Source organism: Myotis daubentonii, chromosome 11 (assembly GCF_963259705.1).
Source record: "Myotis daubentonii chromosome 11, mMyoDau2.1, whole genome shotgun sequence".
In the NCBI taxonomy this organism is placed as follows: domain Eukaryota; kingdom Metazoa; phylum Chordata; class Mammalia; order Chiroptera; family Vespertilionidae; genus Myotis; species Myotis daubentonii.
Genome location: NC_081850.1, coordinates 33,403,959 through 33,430,153, shown reverse-complemented (window position 1 = coordinate 33,430,153; position 26,195 = coordinate 33,403,959). Strand labels below are relative to the sequence as shown.

At 42.8% G+C, this 26,195-nt stretch overlaps 1 protein-coding gene across 8 annotated transcripts in view; it reads left to right on the top strand.

The window, feature by feature from the left end:
• Positions 1-26,195, top strand: part of SLC1A1 (solute carrier family 1 member 1) — a 64,994-nt gene that overhangs the window by 24,363 nt on the left and 14,436 nt on the right. For 5 of the 8 annotated variants that reach the window (XM_059656783.1, XM_059656778.1, XM_059656779.1 and 2 more), the window contains exons 2-6: positions 2,391-2,531; positions 16,880-16,972; positions 20,091-20,205; positions 21,444-21,486; positions 22,979-23,077. In XM_059656783.1, coding sequence (XP_059512766.1) covers positions 2,391-2,531; positions 16,880-16,972; positions 20,091-20,205; positions 21,444-21,486; positions 22,979-23,077 — 491 coding nt within the window. Of the gene's footprint in view, positions 1-2,390; positions 2,532-2,801; positions 3,035-14,651; positions 16,680-16,879; positions 16,973-20,090; positions 20,206-21,443; positions 21,487-22,978; positions 23,078-26,195 lie in introns of those variants that run through there. The other 3 variants (XM_059656784.1, XM_059656782.1, XM_059656780.1) reach the window with 3 other exon arrangements.

Here is a 26,195-nt window from a genome sequence, read left to right as displayed (position 1 = left end):
TGTGCCATATAGAACAGCTGAACGTAAGCAATTTATTAAGGAGGAAGTGAGCACAAAAAGCTTTTTAAATTCACTTAAAATATTTTGAACCCTTGGTGTACCTTAATTACTCTGGAGTCTCTAACACTAGGTTTTGAAATACGAGCCAAATGGGTTTGATAATAAAGCCTTTTTTTTTTTCTGTCTTAGCTACGTTTTGGGAAATGTTTACATGTACACTGAGTGGCCAGATTATTATGACCACCTGACGTTTGTAGGCAAATTAGCTATAATTTTGCACTGAAGTTGCTAGAGGGCCAGACCATTATAAATAGGGAAGCAGGTTGTTTAACACGGCAGTAGAAGTGATTTTTTTCTGAAGATATGGGTAAACAACGCAATTTAACAGCCTTTGAACATGGGATATATATAATTTAAAGTGGCTGATCAGAAATCATTTAAAGTGGCTGATCAGAAATCAGTAATGCATACACAAAATAAAGAGATGAAAGCAAAAGTAAAATACGTGGGAATATAAAATTAAGCTACTAGTAAGAATAATATTACTACACAAATGTATCTTGTGAGGTGCATCTACTTGGTCTACTAATAGGTATGGGAAGTATTCCTGAATTTAAATGAAAACTCTAATACTGATTATAATTCACATCTCTTTTCATTGCCCTGGAGTTCTTAACGATGCCCAAACAACTCTAAATTTTCACATTTGTAAATTAGCGTATCCAGTGATATCCTCCTGGAATCTTCCTGCTCCTTAGTCATCTTACCTCCAATTAGCCTGTCATCCTCAGAAGTTGATGCACTAGTCATCCCAGCCCATTTTACTTCTTGGTTTTAAAAAGGGGGATTCTGAATGGGGTTTGTGGGGAATGGGATGGCGTAGGGCAGTTAGATATCATTGGAACCATTTGGGAGAGGATAAAGAAGACATGTTTAAAATTTGTGATTTTTTAGTTATCCAACTCATCACAACAGAAGGATTTCATTAGATAAGGCAAGCTTTCAGAGAATGTATAACATGTCTTGATAGTAAACGTTCCCCTACTCACATAATAAGCCTAAATGTCCAGGATTAGAAACTTTGTAAAAAGCATCTAGAAAGACCTGAAAAGAATGCAAAGCATTAGAGAACATAATTGTTCAACAATATGGTAAATATGTCAAACCAACAGAATCTTATGTTGCTATTAAAATTATAAAAGTCGCATAAACAGAAGAGTTTTTTTATAAAAGTTATAAAAAGTAATTATGATAAAATAGAAAATGAAAACAGTTATGTAAACTATAAAATACATAAGCTATCTAAGCTAGACAAAATATAAGGTTGGTGTGTAAAAACCAAAGTTATACTGTCTTGGGTCGACCAAGATGATTATTTTCTTTCTCACAGTATTTTGTGATGTTTTTTCATTATAATAAACACTAGGGGCCCGGTGCACTGGGTGGGGGGGGGGGGAGTGTCCCTCAGCCCAGCCTGCCCCCTCTCACATACTGGGAAGCCCTCAGGCGTTGACCCCCATCGCCCTCCAATCGCAGGATCGGCCCCTTGCTCAGGCCTGACGCCTCTGGCCTAGGCGTCCGGCCCGGGCAGCGGGGACCTGCAGTGGCAGCGGGGGGTGCCGCGATCGCGTGGGCTCCGCCCCTGCCCCTGCAGGAAGCCTCTGGCTGAGGCGTCCGGCCCGGGCAGCGGGGACCCACAGCTGCAGCGGCCCAGCGATCGTGGGCTTCGCTTTAGGCCCAGGCAAGGGACCCCTAGCTCCTGGGACTGCCAGCTTCGACCGTGCCCAGCTCCCATCGCTGGCTCCACCCCTACTTCCTGCTATCACTGGCCAGGGCGGCAAAGGCGCCTGATTCTCCGATCATGGCTGGGGGGCAGGGCAAAGGCAGCCCCAGGGCCGCCTTTGCCCTGCCCCCCAGCTCTTAGCTCCCCCCTGGGTTTCTGATCACTGTCAGTGGCAGGGGGCTTCTTCCTGCTTTCCCTTTCGCCTCCCTGCATTGTGCCTACATATGCAAATTAACCGCCATCTTGTTGGCAGTTAACTGCCAATCTTAGTTGGCAGTTAATTTGCATATAGCCCTGATTAGCCAAGGAAAAGGGTATCGTCGTACGCCAATTACCATTTTTCTCTTTTATTAGTGTAGATGATTGAAGAAGAAAAGAAATTAAAAACAATTTTTCACGTGAAGAATATTTTTTACAGGTTTACCAAATAATGTGTACTTACCATTCATTAAAATGTGATTTGGTTTTTAAGTCTAAAATTTACAGACTCCTGGGAGATTATCTAAACTTGCCATTAAAATTTGCATTTGGGGGGAGTATTTTTCAATAGAAATTTATACAAGAGGACTCAATAATGTTCTCTTTTTTTCCTTCCCCTTTTTTTTAGGGATTGGCATAGGAGTCTTGGTTCGAGAATACAGCAAACTCTCTAATCTGGAGAAGTTCTACTTTGCCTTTCCTGGAGAAATCCTAATGAGGATGCTGAAACTCATCATTTTGCCACTAATTGTATCCAGCATGATCACAGGTATCTTAAATTGCTCTTTTCTAATTATGGGAAAAATCAAAAGGTATTTGATGTAACATACACACTCTCTCACATACTTTACTTGGAAAGTGAATAGTTGCTTGAGTGGACATATTCCATTATTCACAACGTGGCATTGCTTTGTGGTACTATCTACCAGAGCGCAAATATTCAGATGACCATTTTCAAACATATTATAAATAAAACTCTATCCAGGGCACAAAAGTTTAAAAAAAAAAAAGGCACGTTTTTTCACTGAAATGTCAGCCAGGGTTCTCAGGCAAAATGTGGTTGTCAGTTTTGATCACCTTTTCCTTAGTTCACTCATTTGTGTCCCCACCCGTCCTGCCCTTGATCCTCTCAGCAGCTGCCTTCAGGGTCCTCTCCCCCTTCTCCTCACCCACTTGCAATCCTCCACAGAACCCAGAGCCTGCTACATACCTGCCCTGCAAATGGTCCCAGGGTGCCAGCAGCCACATCCTGTGCGACAGGTTCAATGATAGGTGTGCATCATATTTTAAAAGCCTAGTATTTTTAAATCTAAACTTGTGACGCAGTTAAATTTGGAAATTATTTTTCCCTTACTGATCATTATATTGCAGATTCCCTTTAAAGAGCAAGATCCCTTATATAGATGGAAAATAATTTGGTTTACAAAAGATATTATTTGTCTGGTTCTGGTAAACTCTGTGCATTTCATAGTTTCTTATACTTACCTTAATTCTGGCAATAAGCAAAATGTGGCATGACAGTCTATTAGTGCTGTCAGCTGGACAACCAAGGTTTTATATAACTACGTAATTAGGATTCTTGTTTTTCTATTACAGTTTACATTCCATATTATTTTGTATTAGTTTCAAGTGTACTGGAGTGGTTAGGTGGTCTATATTAGGATTCTTGACATGTCTTCTTCTGGAACATTTTTCCCGCTGCTACTAAAGAGGCCTGGGATTGACCTAGGTAGAGTACTGGACATTGGCTGGGGAAGGAAGGGTGGGTGTCAGGATCCGCTGCATTCAGCAGTTGCATTGATATAGATTTGGCCATTGAACTTTTCAAATGCCAAATCACCAGACTAGAATCCCTTGGGAGCCTTGTTCCTAAATGGTCTTGGTGTTGTTGGCTTATTACAGATCTGAAGAGAGCGTTTAGTTATTTTTATTTATGAATTTAATTATGTTTTTAAATGCCTGGCTTCGGTTAGGCCCTGCAAACCGGAGGACCAAGTCAGCAGACCAGTTGTCGGTACCATACAATGTTTGTTTATTTAACTTGAAATTATTATGAGCATTTAAAATTTGGAAGATTTCATGTAAGCATCCAGATTTCTGGCTTCCTTGGTGGGGGGAAAGAGAAAGTAAGACCAGGAAACACTTGAACCTGTGTTCCCACCTACCAACAGTGATCTGGAGCTTAAAGATAGCTAGCTACTCTATGTAGTTGGAGTGAATGTATTTGAGGCTATCAGTTTCCACCACTCCCTATTGCCTAATACCTCATCTACTTCACTCATTTATGTTAATCTGTCCGGCCCCTGTGAGCATTGCTGTTGTGACAACCCTTTAGAATTTTTTTCCATATCAAAGGCTCTTAGTGTTTTCTTAGGCTCCTTTGAAACCATGATGGAAGTTATGGACTCTCTCCCACGAAAATGTTTACCGTTGTACTTACATACTGTATTGTGCATGCAGTTTCACACAAAGTTCATAAACCACTTGGTGATCGATGCTATTTAAAATTTGTGTCTATGGAGGAAGGTATGGAAGTTGATCCAAATTAGTCAGCAAATCCAAAACTCATGCAGTGAACCAGGCTTTAGAAGATAATACATGTATGAATATACTAGTTGTATAATGTTTGAAAACATGTACTGCTCTTGGCAGTCAGTAAATAGTAAGATTTTTGCAGTCTGGCTGTTTTCGGTGCTACCTAGCTTTGCATATAATCTAGGAAATAATTTACAACCTTCAGCATTCCACTCACATAACCCAGCTGTTTTTTTGGAGCTATAGCACAGGACTCCATTTTTCCTTCACTAAACCCCCAGCAGTTAAACAGGACTCAGAGAGCAGAACCACTACCCATACCTTTGACATAGATCAATAAAATGGTCAAAGATTCAAGGGACATGAGCAAAGCAGGATGGGAACAGTAATTCCACATGCACGTTTTTAAGTTGTCAGACTAAAAGAAAAAAGTAATAATACTAGTGCAGTCAGGAGGGTAAAGCTGAAGTTAGGAAATACTCAGGAGGAGCTGCTTTCACATCTCAGAAGCCTTTATAAATCCACAGATCAATAGCTTATTTTATACATCCAGTAGGCCAGCAGAGGATGCATGTTGGAAGCTGGGTGAGTTGAATGAGCCCTGGGGATGCATTAACTGAAGATAGAGACACAGCAAAAATTGAGGCCCAAGACTAAGAACCTGTGCTCCTGCTTAAAGGAAATGCTCTCGTCAAAGTAACAAGTGGAAAAAAACCTCTGCTGTTAAAGCCTCTGCTAACATAAAAGTACTTACTTTATAGCTTTAAAGGAAAAAATGAGGAGAATCCCTCTTCCTGTGATGGTGAGGATCCGATATCATGTTAATCAGGAACATTTGAATACAGACTGGCTATCAGATGGCGCCAAGAAATGGTTGATAAGTCTGTGGTGATAATGGTATTCATTATGTAAGAAAATGTCAATTTTAAATGTATATGGGATTAATGTTGGTTTGAAATGACAATGTCTGGAATTTGCCTTAAAAAGGGAGTGAGCGCGAAGGGACAGTAGACATAATCTCAAGGCGTTTTTACAGACAGACAATGTAGGCACTCGCAAATTTTTACCCATAATTTATATCTGAGGGACACTGGTGCCATGCACACTGTGGGCCTGTTAACATTTAGGTTTGAAAGCTCTATTTACATCAAACCATGAGGGAACTAGCAGGGGAAATGGCTTATGAACATGCCTGAGAACTGTATCCCCAGAAAATCCTGCTCCAGTCTCACCAGCCAGTGAGTGTCAATTCGGGTCACATTTTCTTTCATGCCCAAATTATGATGATTTTCACTTCCTACGAGCAGCACAGGAAAGGAACAGCCCCTCAGCTCCCACTCCCAGAGGTTCCCAGAGCATCTTTCCAGGATGCGCCTCAGAAGTGCTCCCCTGGGCACAGCTGCCACCTGTGGGGTCTCCTGTGGCTGCCGCCACTCCTCTAACTCGGAGGAGCTCCCCTCTGCTTCTCATCCCAAGATGAGAATGAGAATTTAATTCTTCATAGCACAGCAAAGACTAGGCTGCTGTTTGGGACAAAGTTTTCTGAAAGGTTGGAGGATAAAAGGAGATGAAACGTCAACAGTGGCATAGAGCTGCTCCCTGAAGGGGCTCTTCCGAGAGCCTCGGGGTCCCCGAAGGGGGCTGCCCCTCTGCTTAGCTGTCGATCCGCCTCCATGAGTGTGCGACCAGCTTATTCTTATACAAGAAGATGTTCTATCCAGGCATTGCTGCGCCCCAGGCGCATCACCCAACACTAGATTCTAAGAGTGAAAAGTTTCGTCATCACAGAGGCCCTTTTGTGTTGGCCAGGAGCAACCTCGATTGCTCTTCTGGAATATCCACTTCAGGGAAAACCCCTACCACAGCCTCAAGGGGCTGGCTTTGTTGCGTGGGCCTCATCAGGAGACTCACACTAGAATGAATACCTTTAGTACCAGCTGTGTTGTGGCATACCCACCCAACTTGGCAGACTTGGGGTTTGTCCAGTTTGGGCTATACCAAGTCCGTGTGGCTCCTGTGCACAGTCCCCCTCCAGAGCAAGAGGCTCATTCCTACCCCCTCCTGTGGCATCTTACTCTGGATTTCCTACAGATGCTGGCTCCTCAAGAAGCAGCACCGGTTTGCAGCTCTCTGCATCCCACGTTTACACCAAGCCTTTCCCTTTCCGCCACCTCAGGACCCTGAGACCTGGACCCTAGTACTGATGACTTCGATAAAAACTTTTTTGATGTTTGTCAGTGACTTTCCAGTTTCCACAAGAGCACTGATTGGGTAACAGACTTACCTTTAAGGGAGCTTCCCCAAAGATAAATTTAAGACTCCACAGTGGGGAGGAAAAAAAATTTTTTAAAGGCTCCAAACTTTTAAATGGTTGCTACTCCAACTTCTGCATCAGGATTTCAAAATTTTTAGGGCTTGATCTCACCGGACAGGGCAGAGGTTTTCCACCACTTTTTAACAAAGAAAAGAAATGAAAGGCTTCGCTGTAACCAGTATGTATTAAACAGCCAGCTGGAGAATACCTATGTGAGTCCGTTTCTTTTCAAGTGGGAGAATGCAAGCTTCTTGTAAAGAGTCAGGTAGTGCATGTTTGGGGCTTATCAGGACATTGTGTCTCTGTCCAACTACCCAGCTGGTTGTTGTAGAAAAGATAGACATTAGATAAACAACTGGGCATGGCTGTGTGCCAATAAAACCTTTATTTACAAAAAATGGGAGGCCAGCCAGGTTCTAGCCCAAGCTGAGATGAAAGATAAGATTAGATTCTGACCTTCAAAGGTACAGTCTAGTCAGGTAGAATCCTGGTGACAAACCAACAAACGTTTTCTCGCTCGCTCTCTCTTTTTTTTCAATCTCTTCCCTCCTTCTCCCCCCTCCCCGCCCCCCCCCACCCCCCCCACACACACACAGCTGTCAGTCTGCTCTATCTATGAGTCTGTCTCTATTTTGCTTGTTAGTTTATTTGTTCATTAGATTCCACATATGAGTGAAATCATATGTTACTTATCTCTGAGGGAAAGTGTGCGTGCTGTTCTTGAAACATGGTGGTTTTTTCTATAGTTCAGTCTCTATGAAAATTGCCATTTCAAAGTGGCTTATGAACTTAAAACTCCATACAGGCTGAGGATGAACAACTTGCCTCATTGGCAACATCTGGAGCCACCGGGCTCTGCCTGCATTTCCAGGAGCACCTCTTTTTTCTTTCCTCAGCCTTGTTTGGGAACCAAGAAAATAAGATGGCCTAAGCCAGCGGTTCTCAACCTGTGGGTCGCAACCCCTTTGGCGGTCGAACGACTCTTTCACAGGGGTCGCCTGAGACCATCCTGCATATCAGATATTTACATGACGATTCATAACAGCAGCAACATTACAGTTATGAAGTAGCCACGAAAATAATTTTATGGTGGGGTCACACCATGAGGAACTGTATTTAAAGGACCAGAAGGCTGAGAACCACTGTGAGCAGTCCTGCACACATGGAGTAAACGTTTCCCTAAGACCAAGAAGTTTGTGTTGAGTTAGAACACAACTGTTGAAGCCAGAGGACTTAATTATATCAACTGGATTTCTACAGTGCCTTTTAGCCAAAGAAGGACGGGGCATGTAGTGTATGAAGGAACGTGCCGCTTGGAACAGTAATAAAATGAAAACTGGCAAGAGATAAATATGCCCTGCTTCAGTCTCCCTCTGAGACAGTAAAGCCTAAAGAACTCACCAGGCTGCCCCCTCTGCCTAAACTGGTACTAGACTGGTTCACGGCTCTGTTTGACGATGAATTAACCTAGTCTTATTTCTTTAAAAAAGGATCTAAGGAACCTTGCAGGGATTCTAAGGCACCTCCTATGTGTTGAATGCATGGACATGGGAGACCACGCATTCATTCATTGATCTTTGGTGCCCCAGGCTCTGTGCTAGGCACACAGATGTAAAGAGAAGTCCTGTCCCGCAACAAAGAGAAAGTGGATTGCAGTTGTGTGTGATAAGTGCTTTGTGCAGATGAGGACAGCAGAGGGGACAGTGGGGTGCAGTTTTAAAGAAAAAAATAGAAATTAGATGATGTGGGGGGTGGACATTGTTGGAAGAAGAAAATAGCAGAAGGCATGGCATCTTGGGAGGACTGTGAGACTTTGGAATGCTGGAAACATGGGGAAGAGGAGTGGAAATGAAAGGTGACCATGTGGCCTTGTGAGGTTGTGTGCCTTCCTGAGGCGTTTAGACTGGAGCCTGCAGGCGTGGAGAAGCAACTTTTAGCAGCGACTCCCCACCGTGCCATTCTCTCCAAAGGGACACAGTGACAATCTTCAGGTGTGGAGGTGTTCTGAAAGAAAAGAAAATTCAGTGACCCTGGGTAAAGGTGGACTTTATTCAGGCCCATTGTGATAGGTACCAGGACCACTGCAATGGGATTTGCAGTGGGGGGAGATATATTGAGCAAGAAGAAATTGATGTCCACCTCGAAAGGGAGGGATAAGTGGATGGATTACTAAGAGGAGGCATTAAGGGGTAAAGAGGATTCTGGCTAAATTGGCCTAACGGTTAGGCCCTAACCTGATTCTTGCTGAAGGTAGGCCAGGGTAATCAGACATCACCTGGGAGATGGTGGAGACTAAGGAACCTAAGTAGATGTCAGTGATCCAATATCAAGAGTGGAGGGTTCTGATTAAATTGACTTAGCAGGGTTCTTGCTAAAACTAGATCTTACAAGGAAGTGTAAATGGGCCTAGGGGAAGGTGCAGGAGCCTGACTAAAGTTTGGTCAAGCAAAGAGTCTTCGTTAGTATCAGACATAGATAGGAGGGCAAGGGAGTCTAGTGGTTAAGAGTGCAGCCATAGGAGACAGACTGCCTGGGTTTGAATCCTGGCTTTGCCATTAACTAGCTGTGAAACCTTGAACCAGTTACTTAACTTTGCCTCAACTGTAAAACAGGGAAGTGACAGTACCGTGTTACATAACAGTGTCCTGGTGCATTTGAAGTGCTATCTAGTTCTTTAATCTTTTGTCTAATACTGTCAGAAATGTTGACCTAAGAAACATCCAAACCTGCAGAGAATGTCTGTAAGAGTTTATTTGAGCCAAAATTGGTGACAATCGCCAGGAAGCAAGATCTCAAATGCTCCGGAGGATGACAGTTTTGCAGTTTCTCTTCAGGGTGGTTATGTTCATTTCAAAGGTGTGTTAACCCAGGTCCACAAAAACAATGGACTGGGTTCACTTAAGGCAAAGATACATCTTTTACTGAAATAGTTATATGTCTGGAATGTGACTACCACCATGACCTGCTCGGTTAGGAATTTATGATCAGATCACCTTGGGAGGTTCCTGCCATAGAACCTGTTTTTCTTTCATCCATAGTTTCAAGGAAGTCCCTGCATTGGCAGTAGACACTATCAGGCCAGTATTAGAACTGAGCCATACACTGGGAGTGCACACAATGCACCCATTCTGGAGATGAAAACAATATAAAAAGACTTGCTCTGTGGCTGGTTTATGAAGTTCACCAGCATTCAGGTAGCTTCTACGCAGAAGCCTGGTCTACCCGTTTTATAAGGAGAAGCAAAGAGAGAGCTAGGTGATAATTAGGTTGTGGTAGAAAACCAGAGATGTGTCAGAGCTCTTAGCTATCCTGATGTCAGAGCATTCCTATGAGCTCTGAAGGGAGTGGCTGAGTCCCCAGATCCTCTGAGGTCTGGTTAATGCTCTTATTTAGACACTAAGCCGCCTCTAAAAGCTCATGGGGTCTTCTAAGAAATCTGTCCCAATGCAAATACCAGGACACTTTGTGGTATTGAAAAAGTGTTCAAACAGCTCCCCAGACTGCTGAGGAAGCAGCCCAGCCCGCAGCTTCTTGACACGCTTTGAACATCAAATGTGGACCTGCTGACGGAGGCTGCAAAGTGACCTTTAGTTGGTTCTGCCTGAGGACCAGGTTATTTCCTTAACTTCACAGAATAGTCTATGCTGGTGATGTAACTATTTAGGGGAGTTCTTTGTATTAATGTCTCTAAGAAAAATAGATGTCCCAGGGGAAGCATGCACAGAAATATATTTTGCATGCTCCCCTCTGCCTTTTCTCTTCCCTTTCATCATCCCAGGTATAATGGAACCTGCAGAGACTTCCCTGTACCCTGGATGAACAAAATGAACTCATATCCAGCCTTGTTTTCTCTGGGCAGTGACCCTGTTTATTGGATCCTCATAGCAGCCCAATGGAACAGTACATTAGGTAGGACCTTATCTCCATCTTTAGAGATAAGGAAACTGGAGGTTGAAGAGAAATGAAGCCGCTTTTGCAAGATCACACAGACTCTGTGGGACTGACACAGAGTCTGGAATTCCATTCTGGAACATTCTGCTGCCCAGGGACCATACCCTGGAAAGAGGGGCCCTGAGTACAGGCAGCTGTTCATAAATAACCAAGTCATTCATTCTGTCCATATGTGTTTCTCAAGTTCCTCTGTGTGCGGGCACTGCATCCACACTGGTGAGCAGGCAGATAGCCTCCTGCAATCAAGGAGTTTCTAGTCTAGTGAGAAAGACAGAAGTTAAATGAACCCGTTGATAAACCATGTGAAATATGACATGAGCAAGATGCACATGAAAACAGAGGAGCCTGGTTCATCCTGAGACTCAGGGAAGGACTCTGAGGAAAGGACTTGAAAGTAGCCAAACGAAGGGGAGAGAAGCGGCGGGGAGTAGTCCAACAGAGGGAGAAGCCTGTGCAAAAGCCTTCAAGTGGTGGGGAGCTCCCTGGGCTCCAGAGGGTAGGAGGAGGCGACAGGAAGGTGGCACCAGCTGGGACAGGGAGGCAGGCAGGCACTCTTCGTGCAGGGCCTCATTAGCCGGATTAAGGATTTTCTGGTTTAAGTACCACCAGAGGGTTATACATGCATGTGAAATGGCCTGATTCATGTTTTTTAGAGATTTCTTTAGTGACCACATGATGAAGGAGTCCAAAAGGATGATGGAAGAAAGAATGAGGGAATGAATGAGCTGACCCTTGTTAAATCCCTTCCATTTGCTCAGTGACACACTTGATAGTGATCTGTTCGTTCAAGAATAATGGAATCTACTCACTAATACAAATTAAGTTCTAGGCACAGTGCTAGGTGTGTTACAGATACTATTTCTAATCCTCACAACAGCTGTATAAAATGAGGTTGTCCATGTGCTCCTCACAATTACCCTTTAAGATGTAGAGGCACTTAAAACCTCATTTGATAGTTGGGGAAACTGAGTCTGGTAGGAGAAGGCTGGGATTTGAGCCCAATCTGTCCCACCAAAGCCAATGTTTATTTCTCCCTATACCGGTGGCTCTCTGCAGGTGACAGAGAGAAGAAGCCATCCAGATGCAAGGATGCAACAGTGAGTTTCCTGGTTGTGTCCATTCCAAGTTGTGAAGCACCCATCAGCTGCCAGGCCAAAAAACGTCCAGTAATAGTTAGTGCTGAACTCTTAGTGGCAACTTGGAGAGATAGTCATGAAAACTTTGTTCTCCAGTGGGTGGTAAGCTACATCAGGGAGCTCTCAGAGGAGACTTCTGCCCTCAAGTGTTTATTTTTAAAACATGCTATTGTTTAGCCCATGGCAGCTGCTTCTTTTGTAGTGTTTTTATAAAAAGTTCTAATCGATTATTACTGTTTGGGCCAGGAGCCAGCAACTCAGCTCATCAGAACCTCCTCCCAAAGTGAAAAAGCAAGTGTGGTTTCTTAAAATAAAGAGCTAGCAGGTGCCCCCCACTTCCAAGGACAACCTTAGATTGTATTCCTGTTTCTAGAGCACAGCCCAGCCGCAGAACTGTTCCTGACTATTGAGAGTAAAACCCCAGGATAAAGCATGGTGATGTTTCACTTGTTTGGAACTGACCTTCCCCAGTAAGTGGTGGGGGCCATATTCTTAACCATTGTGTCATACTGGCTCTATCCACCTGCTACAAATTCTAGACCAGCACTTCCCAACATGATCTCTGCTTGTGCTGTCCACTGCAGTAGACACAAGCTACTTGTAGCTAGTGAACACTTGGAAGGTAACTAGTGTGACAGAGGAACTGATGAAGAGGCACTGCCTTCTGGATTAAGGTGCTATTCACACAACGGTATCCCTCAAGCTAGACTCCATGTTCTCAACAGGAGCAATATCGCCCCCAAGGCAACAAAAGCTGGTTTGGGGTAGGAGTTAAGGGATAGAAACTTACTCTTTTTATGTAAAAAAAAAAAAAAATACATGTATTTATTTAGTACATAAACAGATGTAAAGTTTGTCTATGGTATTAAAATTTCATGGGGTTGCCATAAGGAAAAATTGTCTAAAAGGCTGGAGGTGAGTGGGGTGTGGGGTAGAGTACACAGTAATGAAAGAAATGGGAGAGGCACTAAAATGCTAAATGTGTTCTCCATTGGAGGTCTATCATGGATGGTCACCCTGGAAACCGAGCCAAACTGCCCTGTGCACATGGTTTCTAAGGAGACTACCTGCCAAGTTCCTAATCTCTGACACACATGTGGATCTTTGAAATGAGCTCACTTTGTAAGAACACCGCCCATAAAAAGTGCAGCTCTGTTCTTCATGTGGAAGGCTTCAAACACAACATCCACAGAGCACCTTATTTATTTATTGCACTGGGGGCCGGTGAAGAAGAAGCCTCAAGCCTTGAAAGCAATGTGGCCAGTGTGGTGAAGGAAATGCATACCTGGAGATGATGGTTTCCCTTCATCCTCTCCCCTGCCCCTGTGCTGGCAAGGTGGAGAGGGTGTCTTTGTAATGGAGTCAAGCTTGAGTTTGTTCATTCAACATTGTTGAGCATCCACTGAATGTTGGACACTCTGAGAAGGTCTAGAGATTATGCTGTCCAGGATGGTAGTCATTACCCACATATGGCTGTTTAAATTGAGGTTAATTAAAATCAAAATTCACTTCCTCACTCACACTAGCCACATTTCAGGTGCTTACTAGCCACATGTGGCTTGTGACTACTGCAGTAGTCAGCACAAACAGAGAGTATTTCCATCATCGCAGGAAATTCTATTGGGCAGCCCTGGTCTAGAACTCTGTAGCATGTTGGTAGAGCCGGTATGACATAGTGGTTAAGAATATGGCCTTTGGGGTCAAACTTGGATTCGGGTTCCTGGCTTCATCATTCACCACCCGTAGGACCACAGCATGTTACTTAGCCTTTCTGAACCACCGACGTCTCCTCTATGAAATGGGGGGAATGATGCCTAATCTCATAGGGTTATAGTGAGAATTAAAGGTGATGCACTCAACATTGAGTCATTGCTCAGTACACAGTGTCTGTTGTCATCCTTATTGTCGTCATTGTGTATAATTATCATCATCGTCGTTGTTGTTTTTGGCAGGTGGGGTGTTTAGACCATGCAGACAGGCATTTTATATTCAAGTTAACTTGAGTAATGTTCCTATTATAGAGGTTTTCAAAGATTAGGCTGTTTCCCTACCTGTGTTCCTTCCCTCTCCAGTGGTCACTGCTCCGATTCTCAACATCACATTATAAACTGTCCAAAAGCCTGGATTTGGGGGCAGCTCTGCCCTCAGTCAGTGATGACTGGGAGGTAGAGGGCAACTCCAGAGAGAGGCAGAGAAGTATGGTTGTTGATTTTAATACATTTCTGATATGTCCAGAAGAATTGTAGGACTAGGGTAAATTTGAGGAATGGAAAACAAAGCTCTTCCTGCAAATAACTACAAGATAGTTGCTGTACTCCAGCAGGAAGAAGCTGGCTGCCTGCTTTGGGCATGTGTTTAAGATATTTCCACTGAAAGTCTCATTAGTACGAAGCCTTTTATTGGCGGCTGGGTCCTAGAATAGAAGCAGAGGCACCAGCCCTCGGCCTCATCATTAAGACAAATGAAGACATACTAGTATTAACATATGCTGGGAACAGTTACCCACGTGGATTTAATTTGTTTCACTGCTGGAAGGAAATCCTGAGGAGACATGAAACACATACCCAAGAACAGTTCTGCAACCACCCGTGAGCCTATCACTTATCAGCACCTTGGGGGCTGGGAGCTGCTTAAATTGGACATCAATCAAGGGCCAATATATCTGAAAATAGGTCTCTTAGGTCAGGTGACTCAGTTCTGTTAATTTGATGATTTTCTTGTTTGTCTTTTTAACATCGCTTATTGTTATACTTAATTGTTTTAATTGTTTATCAGAATAATATGCAGAGCTCTAAAATGGGATAGGCACATTTTGTAGTTATATACTTAACAAACTGACATGTTTGCATTATTGTTTCCTCTCTTTTTAAGAGACCACAACTAAATATGAAATAGTCCACTTTTTTCTGAATTGTGGCCTTAAATCTCTTAATTTTGTTGTTGTTTCTTGCAGAATTATTATTTTTCATTGTCTTGCCATTAGGACAAGAAAGTCTGAGCACACCCAACTGCATTTTTCCCAAAGAAAGAGAAAAAGATGATCATGGTTATTCCAGGATGTGACCGTTGCAGTATTCCACCATATGTATATGTATAGTAATTGCACAACCTTGTCCCAGATGTTGGAGAATGGGCCCTTAACAACATTCTGGGGTGGCTGTTAAAGAAGTCAAGGCCCCTTCCCCCAAAATGTTAACTTCCAAAGGAGCAATCAACAGTCAGAGGAATGATGTGTTTAGAGTGAGAGGTGATAGCTTCCTTAGAGATTTTTCCTATATCAAATATGTTCAATTATATGTGAGGAGCATAATCCTCCAGTCACATAAAAAAATAGACAGGCCTTTTATAGTGTGAGGAGTGAATATAAAAGCTACCTGTGTGTACTGATAGCCTACATGTTTACTACCTTTTCTCTGGGGTTGCTTCATGACAACCTCTTCATTTTCCTGCTGCCCTGTACTTCAGGTTTTGCAAACAGTATGACACAACTCACGTATGTTGCAAGCTCAAGAAATCATTTTCTTGGTGATCAAAATGTGATTCTCTTTTTGGAAATCAGGGAGGTAGTCTGAAACCTCCAAATAACAACTTGCTGAAAGATGGTTTGGTTGTTTCTCATGTATCCCACATGGGAGAGGTCTGGTTAGAGAGCTGCGTCATTGACTCCATTTATATGAGCATCCTTGATGGAGGGCAAGGCCTTCTGGTGAGGAAAGGTGTATGCCTTCCACCTCTGCAGCCACCCTTGGCACTCTAGACAACCCGTGCAAATCCAGGCGACATTCAAGAATTTTATTGGCAGTCAAAGTTCATTTGAAACTGCATCTAACAATGAGGCCATATATCTTCCTATGCTTTCAGAAATTTTTATTTATATCCTGCCTCCATAAAAATGGAATCTTTGTTAGCCCTGGCAGATATGGCTCAGTTGGTTGAACATTGACCCCTGCAGAGAGAGGTTGCCAATTTGATTCCTGGTCAGGGCACATGCCCAGGTTATGGGCTCAATCCCCAATAGGGGGTATGCAAGAGGCAGCCCATCCATGTTTCTCTCATCGGTGTTTTTCTCTCTCTCCCTTTCCCTTCATCTCTCTCTCTCTGAAAAATCAATAAAAACAATTTAAAAATAAAATAAAATGTGAATTTTTAGGTGTGTCACAATCAAAGGCACACACAATAAAATTAACATAGAAGCAATTTGAAAATCAATAAAAGAAGAAAAAATATGCTAGCCAGAATGGTTAGTGAAATTACTGTGATTTATTACTGACTTTGGCCCTGAGACTACTTAAAGATCTAGCAGTGAGTGGATGATTAAATACCTATGGTACAGCCCCATGACAAATTATGTAGCCTTCTTCAGGGTGAATTTATAATAATAAGGAAAAATGTTTATAATACAGTATTAGGAAGAGAGAGGATTAAAAACTATAAAATTATCTCAGCTATGTTTACAAAAAATTGAGGAAAACATATTGGAAGATAAATCACCAGAATTTTGACTATGGCTGATGAGCTGAAGTCATTTTTGTTTTCTTTATATTTTTCTCTTTTTTAATCAGATAATTATCATGAACACATATGTAAAAGTTATCTTTTAGTTGACTCTGAGCTTCCTAACAAAAGGACGAAGGGGTTATTTGATTTTCATTACATGAGGAAAGAATTATCTCAGTTCTTTAAAATTAACTCTTCCTTGATACTGAATTCCAAAAGGATGTTGAGTGACATAGTACACAAATCTTGATAACGGTCTTCTTTTTCATATATTTAAATTTTTTATTTTCTTTTTTCCATCATCATGTATCCCCTTTTTGTCCTCTCCCACCTTTCCCCCACCCACACGGCAAGCAAATGCAGAAGGAGGACTCCTTCTGACTGTGTCTCATGACCACACCCCAAGAGGAGCCCAAGGCAGGGCGCCCTGCTCACAATGGGCAGCGGCAATGAGGGCTTGCCAAGAAGGGGAACTTAGCTCTCAGTAGGCTCCCATCTCTTAATTCTGTGTTTGGAATTTTGCTTTTTTCACCCTTCACATATTGTCCAAATGTGTGCGATATGCCCAAGAGATCCAGCGACAGCTCTCAGCTCTTTGTTTCACACCTTAAGGATTGACTCATCACTAGTCCTGTAAATCAGTCTTGGTAAAAGTAATGTAATTTGACTTCTCCCCCCTTTCAGGTGTCGCTGCATTGGATTCCAACGTATCTGGAAAAATTGGGCTGCGTGCTGTTGCATATTATTTCTGTACCACTCTCATTGCTGTCATTCTAGGTAAAATTTATCGCTGAATTCTTATTCCTCTGTATAATTGTGACTTTTCACTTAAAAGGTGGTTGGGCTTTTTATAATGTGCATTTTTTAGAAAATTAGAAAGCAGTATTGTCACACTACCATGAAGCTTTTTTTTTTTTTTTTATTAAATCTTTATTGTTCAGATTATTACATTTGTTCCTTTTTTCCCCCCCCCATAACTCCCCTCCTCCCAGTTCCCGCCCCACCCTCCACCCTCACTCCCCACCCACTGTCCTCATCCATAGGTGCACGATTTTTCTCCAGTCTCTTCCCACATCTCCCACACCCCTTTCCCCCCCAAGAATAGTCAGTCCATTCCCTTTCTATGTCCCTGATTCTATTATAATCAACAGTTCATTCTGTTCATCAGATTATTTATTCACTTGATTCTTAGATTCACTTGTTGATAGATGCATATTTGTTGTTCATAATTTGTATCTTTACCTTTTTCTTCCTCTTCCTCTTCTTAAAGGATACCTTTCAGCATTTCATATAATCCTGGTTTGGTGGTGATGAACTCCTTTAGCTTTTCCTTATCTGTGAAGCTCTTTATCTGACCTTCAATTCTGAATGATAGCTTTGCTGGATAAAGTAATCTTGGTTGTAGGTTCTTGGTATTCATCACTTTGAATATTTCTTGCCACTCCCTTCTGGCCTGCAAAGTTTCTGTTGAGAAATCAGCTGACAGTCGTATGGGTATTCCCTTGTAGGTAACTGAGTTTCTTTCTCTTGCTGATTTTAAGATTCTCTCTTTATCTTTTGCTCTTGGCATTTTAATGATGATGTGTCTTGGTGTGGTCCTCTTTGGATTCCTTTTGTTTGGGGTTCTCCGCGCTTCTTGGACCTGTAAGTCCATTTCTTTCACCAGGTGGGGGAAGTTTTCTGTCATTATTTCTTCAAATAGGTTTTCAATATCTTGCTCTCTCTCATCTTCTGGCACCCCTATAATTCTGATGTTGGTACACTTGAAGCTGTCCCAGAGGCTCCTTACACTATCCTCGCATTTTTGGATTCTTTTTTCATTTTGCTTTTCTGGTTGGGTGTTTTTTGCTTCCTCGCATTTCAAATCATTGACTTGATTCTTGCGCTCCTCTGGTCTGCTGTCGGGCGTCTGTATAATATTCGTTATTTCAGTCCGTGTGTGCTTAATTTCTAGTTGGTTCCCCAATATAAGATCGAGGGTCTTATTAGTTTTCGTGTAGAGCTCATTAAGTTTATCGGCAGCTTCTAAACAGTTCTTGAGAGACCTTAAAAGTGTGGTTCTGAACTCTATTTCTTCCATTGACAATTTTGTCCTGTTTCTTTGTCTCCGCATTTTGTTATGCTTCCTTGGTGCACCCCCTAGTGGTCTTTGTTTGCAGTCTTATAGATAAATCTTGATTGTTGTAGCTAATTCCAGGGAGGGTTTGACCTCCAGGCCAAGTGGCTATGAGAATCAGCTGTGTCAGTAGTGAGAGAACTTCTGTCCTCTAGGGAGGTGCTAATCTAGCCTTTGCCTGAGGCTATCCGGCAAATGCCTCTGTGCAGGGCTTGGGCGGGGCGGGTCGAACAGGATCAACAGGGTGGGCCGGAGAGAGCAGTTATGGCGGCTCTCAGTCCTGTCCCCAGGGGCTCTGCCTCTCTGAGTCCCAGCACCCGCTGCAAAGCTCGGAGAGAAAGCTGCACTCGCTCTGACCGAAGCCAGACAGACCCGCTTCTGCCGTTTGAGTCTGGGTTCCTAAAGACTCGCCCGGATCTGGTGCTCAGAGTCTGCGACTCCCTCCCGATTGAAAACGCCAACCGTGCCCTCCGCCACCAGCCCGCTCCACGCACTCCGCACCTCAGAATTTGACTTCAGCACTGCGCCTCCTCTGAGTGTCCGTGTGCGTTTCTCTTTCCTCCTAGTTGTAGGACTTCCACTCAGCCAGCGTTCCTGTGGTTCTGGGTGATGTCCCTTCCGTTTTTTGGTTTCACTTTTGAAGTAGTTGTTCAAAGCAGCAAACTCCGGCGTTAACCTATGCCGCCATCTTGGTTCTCGATCCCATGAAGCTTTTTGGCTTGAAATCTACATGCACCTTTTATGTGAAGAAAATGTAATAGTGACTGAATTTCAGCTATGATATTCTTTATTAAAGTCTCTAGTAAGAACAGAAAGAGGGTGGCAGCTCTATACGTCTCCAAGATCATTGGGTAGAAGTGGAGCCAAGAGCTTATACAATCTTTAGAGCAATGAGTCTGTAGTAGTGGAGTTGAGTATAACTATAAAAGATTTCTGGAAAGATAGCAGTTGAGTGCATTTCAAACTTCACATAGTAGTGAGAGCTAATGGCTGAGTCTTGCCAAGTATAAATTCCACTTGAAAGAAGGAGAATGTTCTAAGGGAAGAGAGCTGCTCTTGTACCTTTGGCATTCTTTTGTGAAGAAAATGTGGTCCGTCCATTATGACCTAGCTTGATATTTTAAGGATGCCCTGCCTAGGTTGACCTCATAAGCTAAAATAAAGAAAAAAGAATAGCCCTCACCGGTTTGGCTCAGTGGATAGAGAGAGCGTCGGCCTGTGGACTCAAGGGTCCCAGGTTCGATTCCGGCCAAGGGCATGTACCTTGGTTGTGGGCACATCCCCAGTAGGGAGTGTACAGGAGGCAGCTGATCGATATTTCTAACTCTATCCCTCTCCCTTCCTCTCTTGTAAAAAAAAAATCAATAAAATATATTTTTTTAAAAAAAGAAAAAAGAACATTCTTGTCAGCAGGTGTTTCCAGAAGCAATTCTGGAATATAGCCCCTTCATTTTTATTCTCTTTTTTTTATTATTATGTTTTTAAATCCTCACCCAAGGATTTTTTTTCCATTGATTTTTTTTTTTTTTTTGAGAGAGAGAGGATGGACGAAGAGAAGGGGTAGCCCCTTCGTTTTAAAAAAAGACATGGGAAAAGTTCTTTCTGCTTCATTTAAATGGAATAGTAATTAAGGCTGCTGCTGAAGTCGCAGCTGAGATTCAGCATTTTGGCTGGACCCCGGGGTTCCACCATGTCCAGAGGGTCCAAGAAGGATGCACTGGGGGTGCTGGGTGCCCTGGAAGGGTCTCACTGCTCTGTGGATGCTCTCCTTGGCCACAGGTATCGTGCTGGTGGTGACCATCAAGCCTGGTGTCAGCCAGAAAGTGGGTGAAATTGACAGGAGAGGCAGCAGCCCTGAAGTCAGTACTGTCGATGCCATGTTAGACTTGATCAGGTGAGTGTCTTGCCAGCAGAATGGCTTCATTAGCATTCGACCTGTGTGGTCACACAGGGCCCCAGGCTTACTATAATGATCTGCTATTGCCATCTTGAAATTTTTAATAATTTTAAAATTGTGCGTTTTCATTTTTCCCGGGGCCCTGCAAATTACATAGCCAGTGCTGCTTGCGGAGTCATGGCTCCAAAAGGGCATGGAAGGAATGAGCTCCTCTGGCAGGACTTAGGATGGACAGAGATGCAGAAAGTATGCTTGTTGCAGTAGGATGCTGGGTAGTCAGTCTGAAGCACATTTGAAGAAATACATTTTTTAATTGTACAGGAAAAAACCCTCTTAATCTGAAGCGGTTAGGGCTGGAAATTGGTTAGTTAATAAATAGCAATTAAAGAAAAGAATCATTAAAAAATGATAGATATGCATTACATATTTTGTGTACAGTTAAAACTTAAACGTGTTTATTTGCCAATTTTTTTATGTAGGGTCAAGGTCTTTTCTTCGAGTGTGTCAGTTGATTGTAATTTCCTACCATTTCTGTTGCATACGCTGCATACGCTGCAGGATGCAACAGAAATGCATCGTCTAGAATTTCCAGACTCAGTTTCTGTGAAGCGGAACAAACAAAAACCCTTAGGCTTGCAAAGAAAGTGGAGTGCCGAATCCTTCCAGTTTCCCTTTTGATTCTAGTTGCCTTCCCATACCTCATTTAACTGCAGAAGTTTTAGTCACTTGGCTTGATTGAGTTTCTAGGCACTCTGCTTAGTTTTTATAGAAATCATACCTTCCTTCTCACACTCGTATTTCCTTGATTTACATAATTTTTAATTCAGTAACGACAATGATATTTGCAGTTGGCATCAAGAATTTGGGGAGAAATGCAGTGGACTCTTGGTAAGCATACATTCTCATGGATGAAAACAGAAATGTGCAGAATATTAAAGTCGTCTCTTAACTGCGAGTGTCCACCTGCCAGTGTGGTGTTTCCCCCAGGACAGCATGTGTATCGGCTCCTCGGTGCGTCAGTTAAGGAACGGTCAGTTAGGAGAGCTTCCTATTCTTGGTTGAAGCTTAGCAGGGAAGAATAAATCTTACTACAAGGAAGTATTATGTAAAGAAGCCAGAAGAGAAACCAGAGGACTGATTCTATGTTACACTCATTTCCACCCATGTACTGGGTATGACAAACAAAACAAAACACTTCTGCCTTACCTTAATACTGCTTTTCATGTCTCCAACAGGAATATGTTCCCTGAGAACCTTGTCCAAGCCTGTTTTCAGCAGGTAATAATATTGACTTTTGCCCACATCACTCCCCTCTTCCCACTACCAATTAATTTTTTTTTCCTGCCATAACCCAACAAATGGAATTAGCCCATCAAAAATGGCAGGAGATGTACCTGGGAATGGAGGAATTTCAGGTGCCTCCTCTGTACTGTATCCCTGGTCTTTCGGTCACAGTGAAGTAAGTGCCTATTGTAGCTTATTCCGCTCCCATTTCCTTTATGCTCTCTCCACCCCCACAAAAAAAGGGGCTCAAACGGAGCAAATCAGAAAAAAATGTCAAACAATGAATGTTTTCTTTTTTAAAATTTTCTCTTTATTGTTGAAAGTATTATAGATGTCCCCTTTTTTCCGCCATTGACCCCTCTACTCTGCCAATGAATGTTTTAGAACATGGCTTCTCATACCTGTTTTTGTAGAACCACATTGTACTGTATTTGTGAATAGACTTAGACTGTGGGGAGATGCCGTGCAGTGGGAAAAGTGGCCTCCATCTCCTCTTTCACTCCTGTGGGCAGATCAGTGTCTGACCCACAAGGTGGCTGGTGTTCCTGGTATTTGGTCTTTTCCTTAATCATTCTGTCCCCATTGCTGACACTCTTAAGGCACAATATAACAACGCCATGATTTTTTTTTTCTCTAGGAAAGTTTAAAAGTCTCTCCACTCCATTTTCTTCACGTCTTTTTCTCTCGTTTTTCTATGCACTTAGACAGCTGAGTCTATCGCAAAGTGCTGAATTGATTTACATAAATTATATGCACAGAGACCTCTGTGTATACCAGCAGGAGCAGCAATTAAACTGCTCGCTGCCGACCTCCAAGCAGCACAGAACCACCTCTATTTCAGGGGTGCCTTTGCGCTTCAGCCACAGTGGTCGCTTGTGAGGTTCTCGGTGTTGGCAGAGCCTGTAAGCGTGACCTGGTGTGAGGGTATACTAGCTCTTTCTTCAACCTCTCTGTTGAAGCTCCACAGAACCAGACGGGGCTGAAGGAGGAGGAGTCAACAGAAATCTCATGGAGTAGCCCTAAAACGACTGTTGATTTGGGAACAATCATATAGTTGTTGATGTTTATTAAAGTCATAGCGACTGCATTTATCAAAGTGGTGAGGTTTCTCCCAGGTTATAAATAATAAATAGGATAAAAAAATGATGCACAGGATTCCTGAGTCTGTCAAAGCACCTACAGATAACACCGATAATTTCATTCACTTTGTTGCTCCATTAATTTGTCCTTTCTTATAAAAGTGAGAGAACACTTTGACATCATTGAATGGTGGCTGTGGGCACCGGGGGTTGGATTTCTCAATTCCGCTTTTGGTTCCAAAGCCTCATAAGAGGTTCTATCAACACCTGGAGCCAACAGAGGCATCGGAGGTAGAACCTTTCAGTGGTATTTGTTTGCCAAAGTAACTGTATTCCTGTGAGTTAGCCTCAGGTGCTTAAAAAACTTTCTTCATTTGTTTCTTGGGTTTTCTTCTTCTAACGTGCAGTATAAAACCACGCGGAAAGAAGTGAGTCCTCCCAGTGAGCCAGGGATGAATATGACGGGAGCATCTGTCACAGCCGTCATGACAACTGCTGTTGCCAAGGTACTGCTTCCTTCCTTGTCGCCCACGCCCCCTCCCCAGTAGACAGGGCCTGAGTTGTGAGTGAGCAGGAGATGGAAGTACAGTCCATCCTCATTTTTCATGTATTCCACACTTTGTGAATTCACCTACTTGCTAAAATGTATTTGCAACCTCAAAACCAACACTCAGGCGTTTTCGTGTCATTCGCAGACGTGCATGGAGCGGTGAAAAATTTAAGTTGCCCAATGCACATGTGTTCCCAGCAGATGCTGAACACAGCTATGCTCTGCCTTCTTGTTTCAGCTCTCCTGCTATTAACACGTGTCTTTTTGTGGTGCGCTTATGCCACATTTTCACAGTTTTGTACTTTTCGTGGTAATTTCACTGTTTAAAATATCCCCCAACCATAGTGCTGAAGTGCTGTCTATGGTTCCTAAATGAAGAGGGCTCCAATGTGCCTTCCAGAGAATACAGTATGTTAGATACACTTCATTCAGGCTTGAGTTCTAGTGCGTGGGTTGTGAATTCAGTGTTAATGAATCAACAGTATATATAGAAATAAGGTCGTCTCTGAGCAGAAACATGTATAAAGTAGGTCATGTGTGGATGATTTGACGAAAATGTTGTGAACATTGATTCCCAAGAACTTACTCATACATTTTCCCTAGAAACAGTGCATTAGTATTCGCTAATTCAGTGTTGGTGACCACTTCATAGAACCTAACTACCCAGAATAATGAGCAGCCATTGAACCACATGGAGGAGAGAGAGCCCTGTTGCCTCTGTATCTCCGCCACTCCTTAGAGCTGAGGTGCGCACCTCTGGGAACTGCTCTAGGTTTGCACGACTATGTAAACACAGAATGCAGGCCCACAATTTCTTTCTTGAAACTCTCTGCCCAGATGTGATGTAGATCCATAGTTTTCCACGTTAGATGGGCCAGGCGGTGAGTGTACACGTTAAACACTTCCCTGAAGTAGGATTGGCAACAACACTCTAGAACAGTGGTTCTCAACCTTGGCTGCACGTTAGAATCACCTGGGAATCTTTTTAAAATCCTGATTTCTGGGCCTCATCCTCCAGAAATTCTGTTTCTTTGTTATGGGGTGGGGCCACAACATTAGTAACATGGAAACAGAATTTCCGGAGGATGAGGCCCAGAAATCAGGATTTTAAAAAGATTCCTAGGTGATTCAAATGTGCAGCCAAGGTTGAGAACCACTGCTCTAGAATCAAGCACATCAATATTCTTGCATCGAATTTATGAATATTCTGCCAAATTACAAGAAATAGACCATACGTGGCCTCGTTTCAATTCGGGTTAGGTTTTGCCACCTAGAGTTTGCCATGAACTCATAGTTAAAATCAATGGGCTTATAGAGCTTTGGGATTTCCCTATTGAAGGCTTAGAACGTATGGGCCTGAAGTAATACATTTTTTAGTCCTGTAGTAGATTTTTTCCTGAATGTTCTCTGCCTTCACACAGGAAGGGAAAATTTAAGGAAAAGATAAATATTCAGTAGACTTAAGAATTCAGTTTAACTAGGCCACCATTGGCTCCCTGCTTCCACCTGCAGAAAGCCTTCACTCCCCAGTTAACCCCTCTGACAGGTCCAGCGCCCCCCGGCTCCTCCCTAGTTTCTGGGCTCAGTTCCCAGTGGGCCCCCTCTATCCTATCCTGATCAGCCTCCTTCATTACTCCTTATTTCTGATCACCCTCCCTGAGCCAGGCCCTGCCGAACATTGGATTGCAATAGTGAAAAGACAGATGTTTGGCATCTGCCCTCGTATGAAGAGTGATGAATATTACAACAGGGAAGAACAGGGTACTCCGGGGCATCCAACAGGATGGCTTAAATTCGTTGGAGAGCCATAAAACATGGGTAGGAATTCTCCAAGCAGGATACAGGATGACTTTTGCCTTGGCTTACCATTTCTTAATGGTAACCTCACAGCCCTCATCCATGTCCCCAGGTTCCATAGGATGCCTATAACTCATAGCTTGGCTGTGCAGTTAATTACACACCATCTCACTGTGTTTCTCTTCAGAACGAATAAATCTTTCCCCTTTTACTGATGACCTTACGCTGTAGCCACTGCAGTTGGCACACTCCAGCTGCTTGGTAAATATGTGTTTGATTAAATCACATCATAATTGAGAAATAACTGGTGCCCCAGGGGCTTGTCCATTTATGTTATGTCCTTATGACATCTCTCAGTAAATCTCATGCTATTCTTACACAGGATAAAGCAAACAAATGGTTCCTAATAGTAGGAACCTGGTTAACTTTTTAAAAAATATATATATATTTATTGATTTAAGAGGAGAGAGAAACAGAGAGAAACATTAATGAGAGAGAATCATTGATCAGCTGCCTCCTATATACCCCCCACTAGAGATCGAGCCCACAACCCAGGCATGTGCACTGACTGGGAATCAAACCATGGCCACCTGGTTCATAGGTCGATGCTCAACCACTGAGCCATGCTGGTCGGGCTGGTTAACTTTTATATCTCCAAAATCCTATTGGTCATTCAAAATTAGAGGCAATAAAGAATGTTCTTTATTTAAATATGTTTTTATTTATGTTAGAGAGGACGAGAGAGGGAGAGAAAAACATCTATGTGAGAGAAATATCTATTGGCTGCCTCCTGCATCCCCCTTCTGGGGATCCAGCCCATAACCTGGGCATGTGCCCTGAGCAGGAATTGAACCAGTAACCTTTCGGTGCATGGGACGATGCTTAACGAACTGAGCCACACCAACCAGGGCAAGAATGTTCTCATGCTTCATTATCAGGATAAACCAGTAAAATGTCCTAAGAATGTCCACACTGGTCAATATTTTCTGTTTCCTGCATTACTGGTTCCTATTCTTTTTATAAAGCCTCCAAATATAGTGAGTAGTTAAAATAACCCCGAAAGTGTCTTGATTCTGAAGTTCTTACAAAAAATGTAAAACACAATGGGGGGAAAGGAGACATATATAATACTTTAAACAATGAAGAATTTTAAAAAATAAAATAAAAAATGTAAAACATCCCATAATAAGAAATCTTCAAAAGAAATATTTAGATATGGATTTGTTGAGAGAGAGAGGAGAAAAAACACTTTAAACTTCAATGGCTAAAGGTGGGGG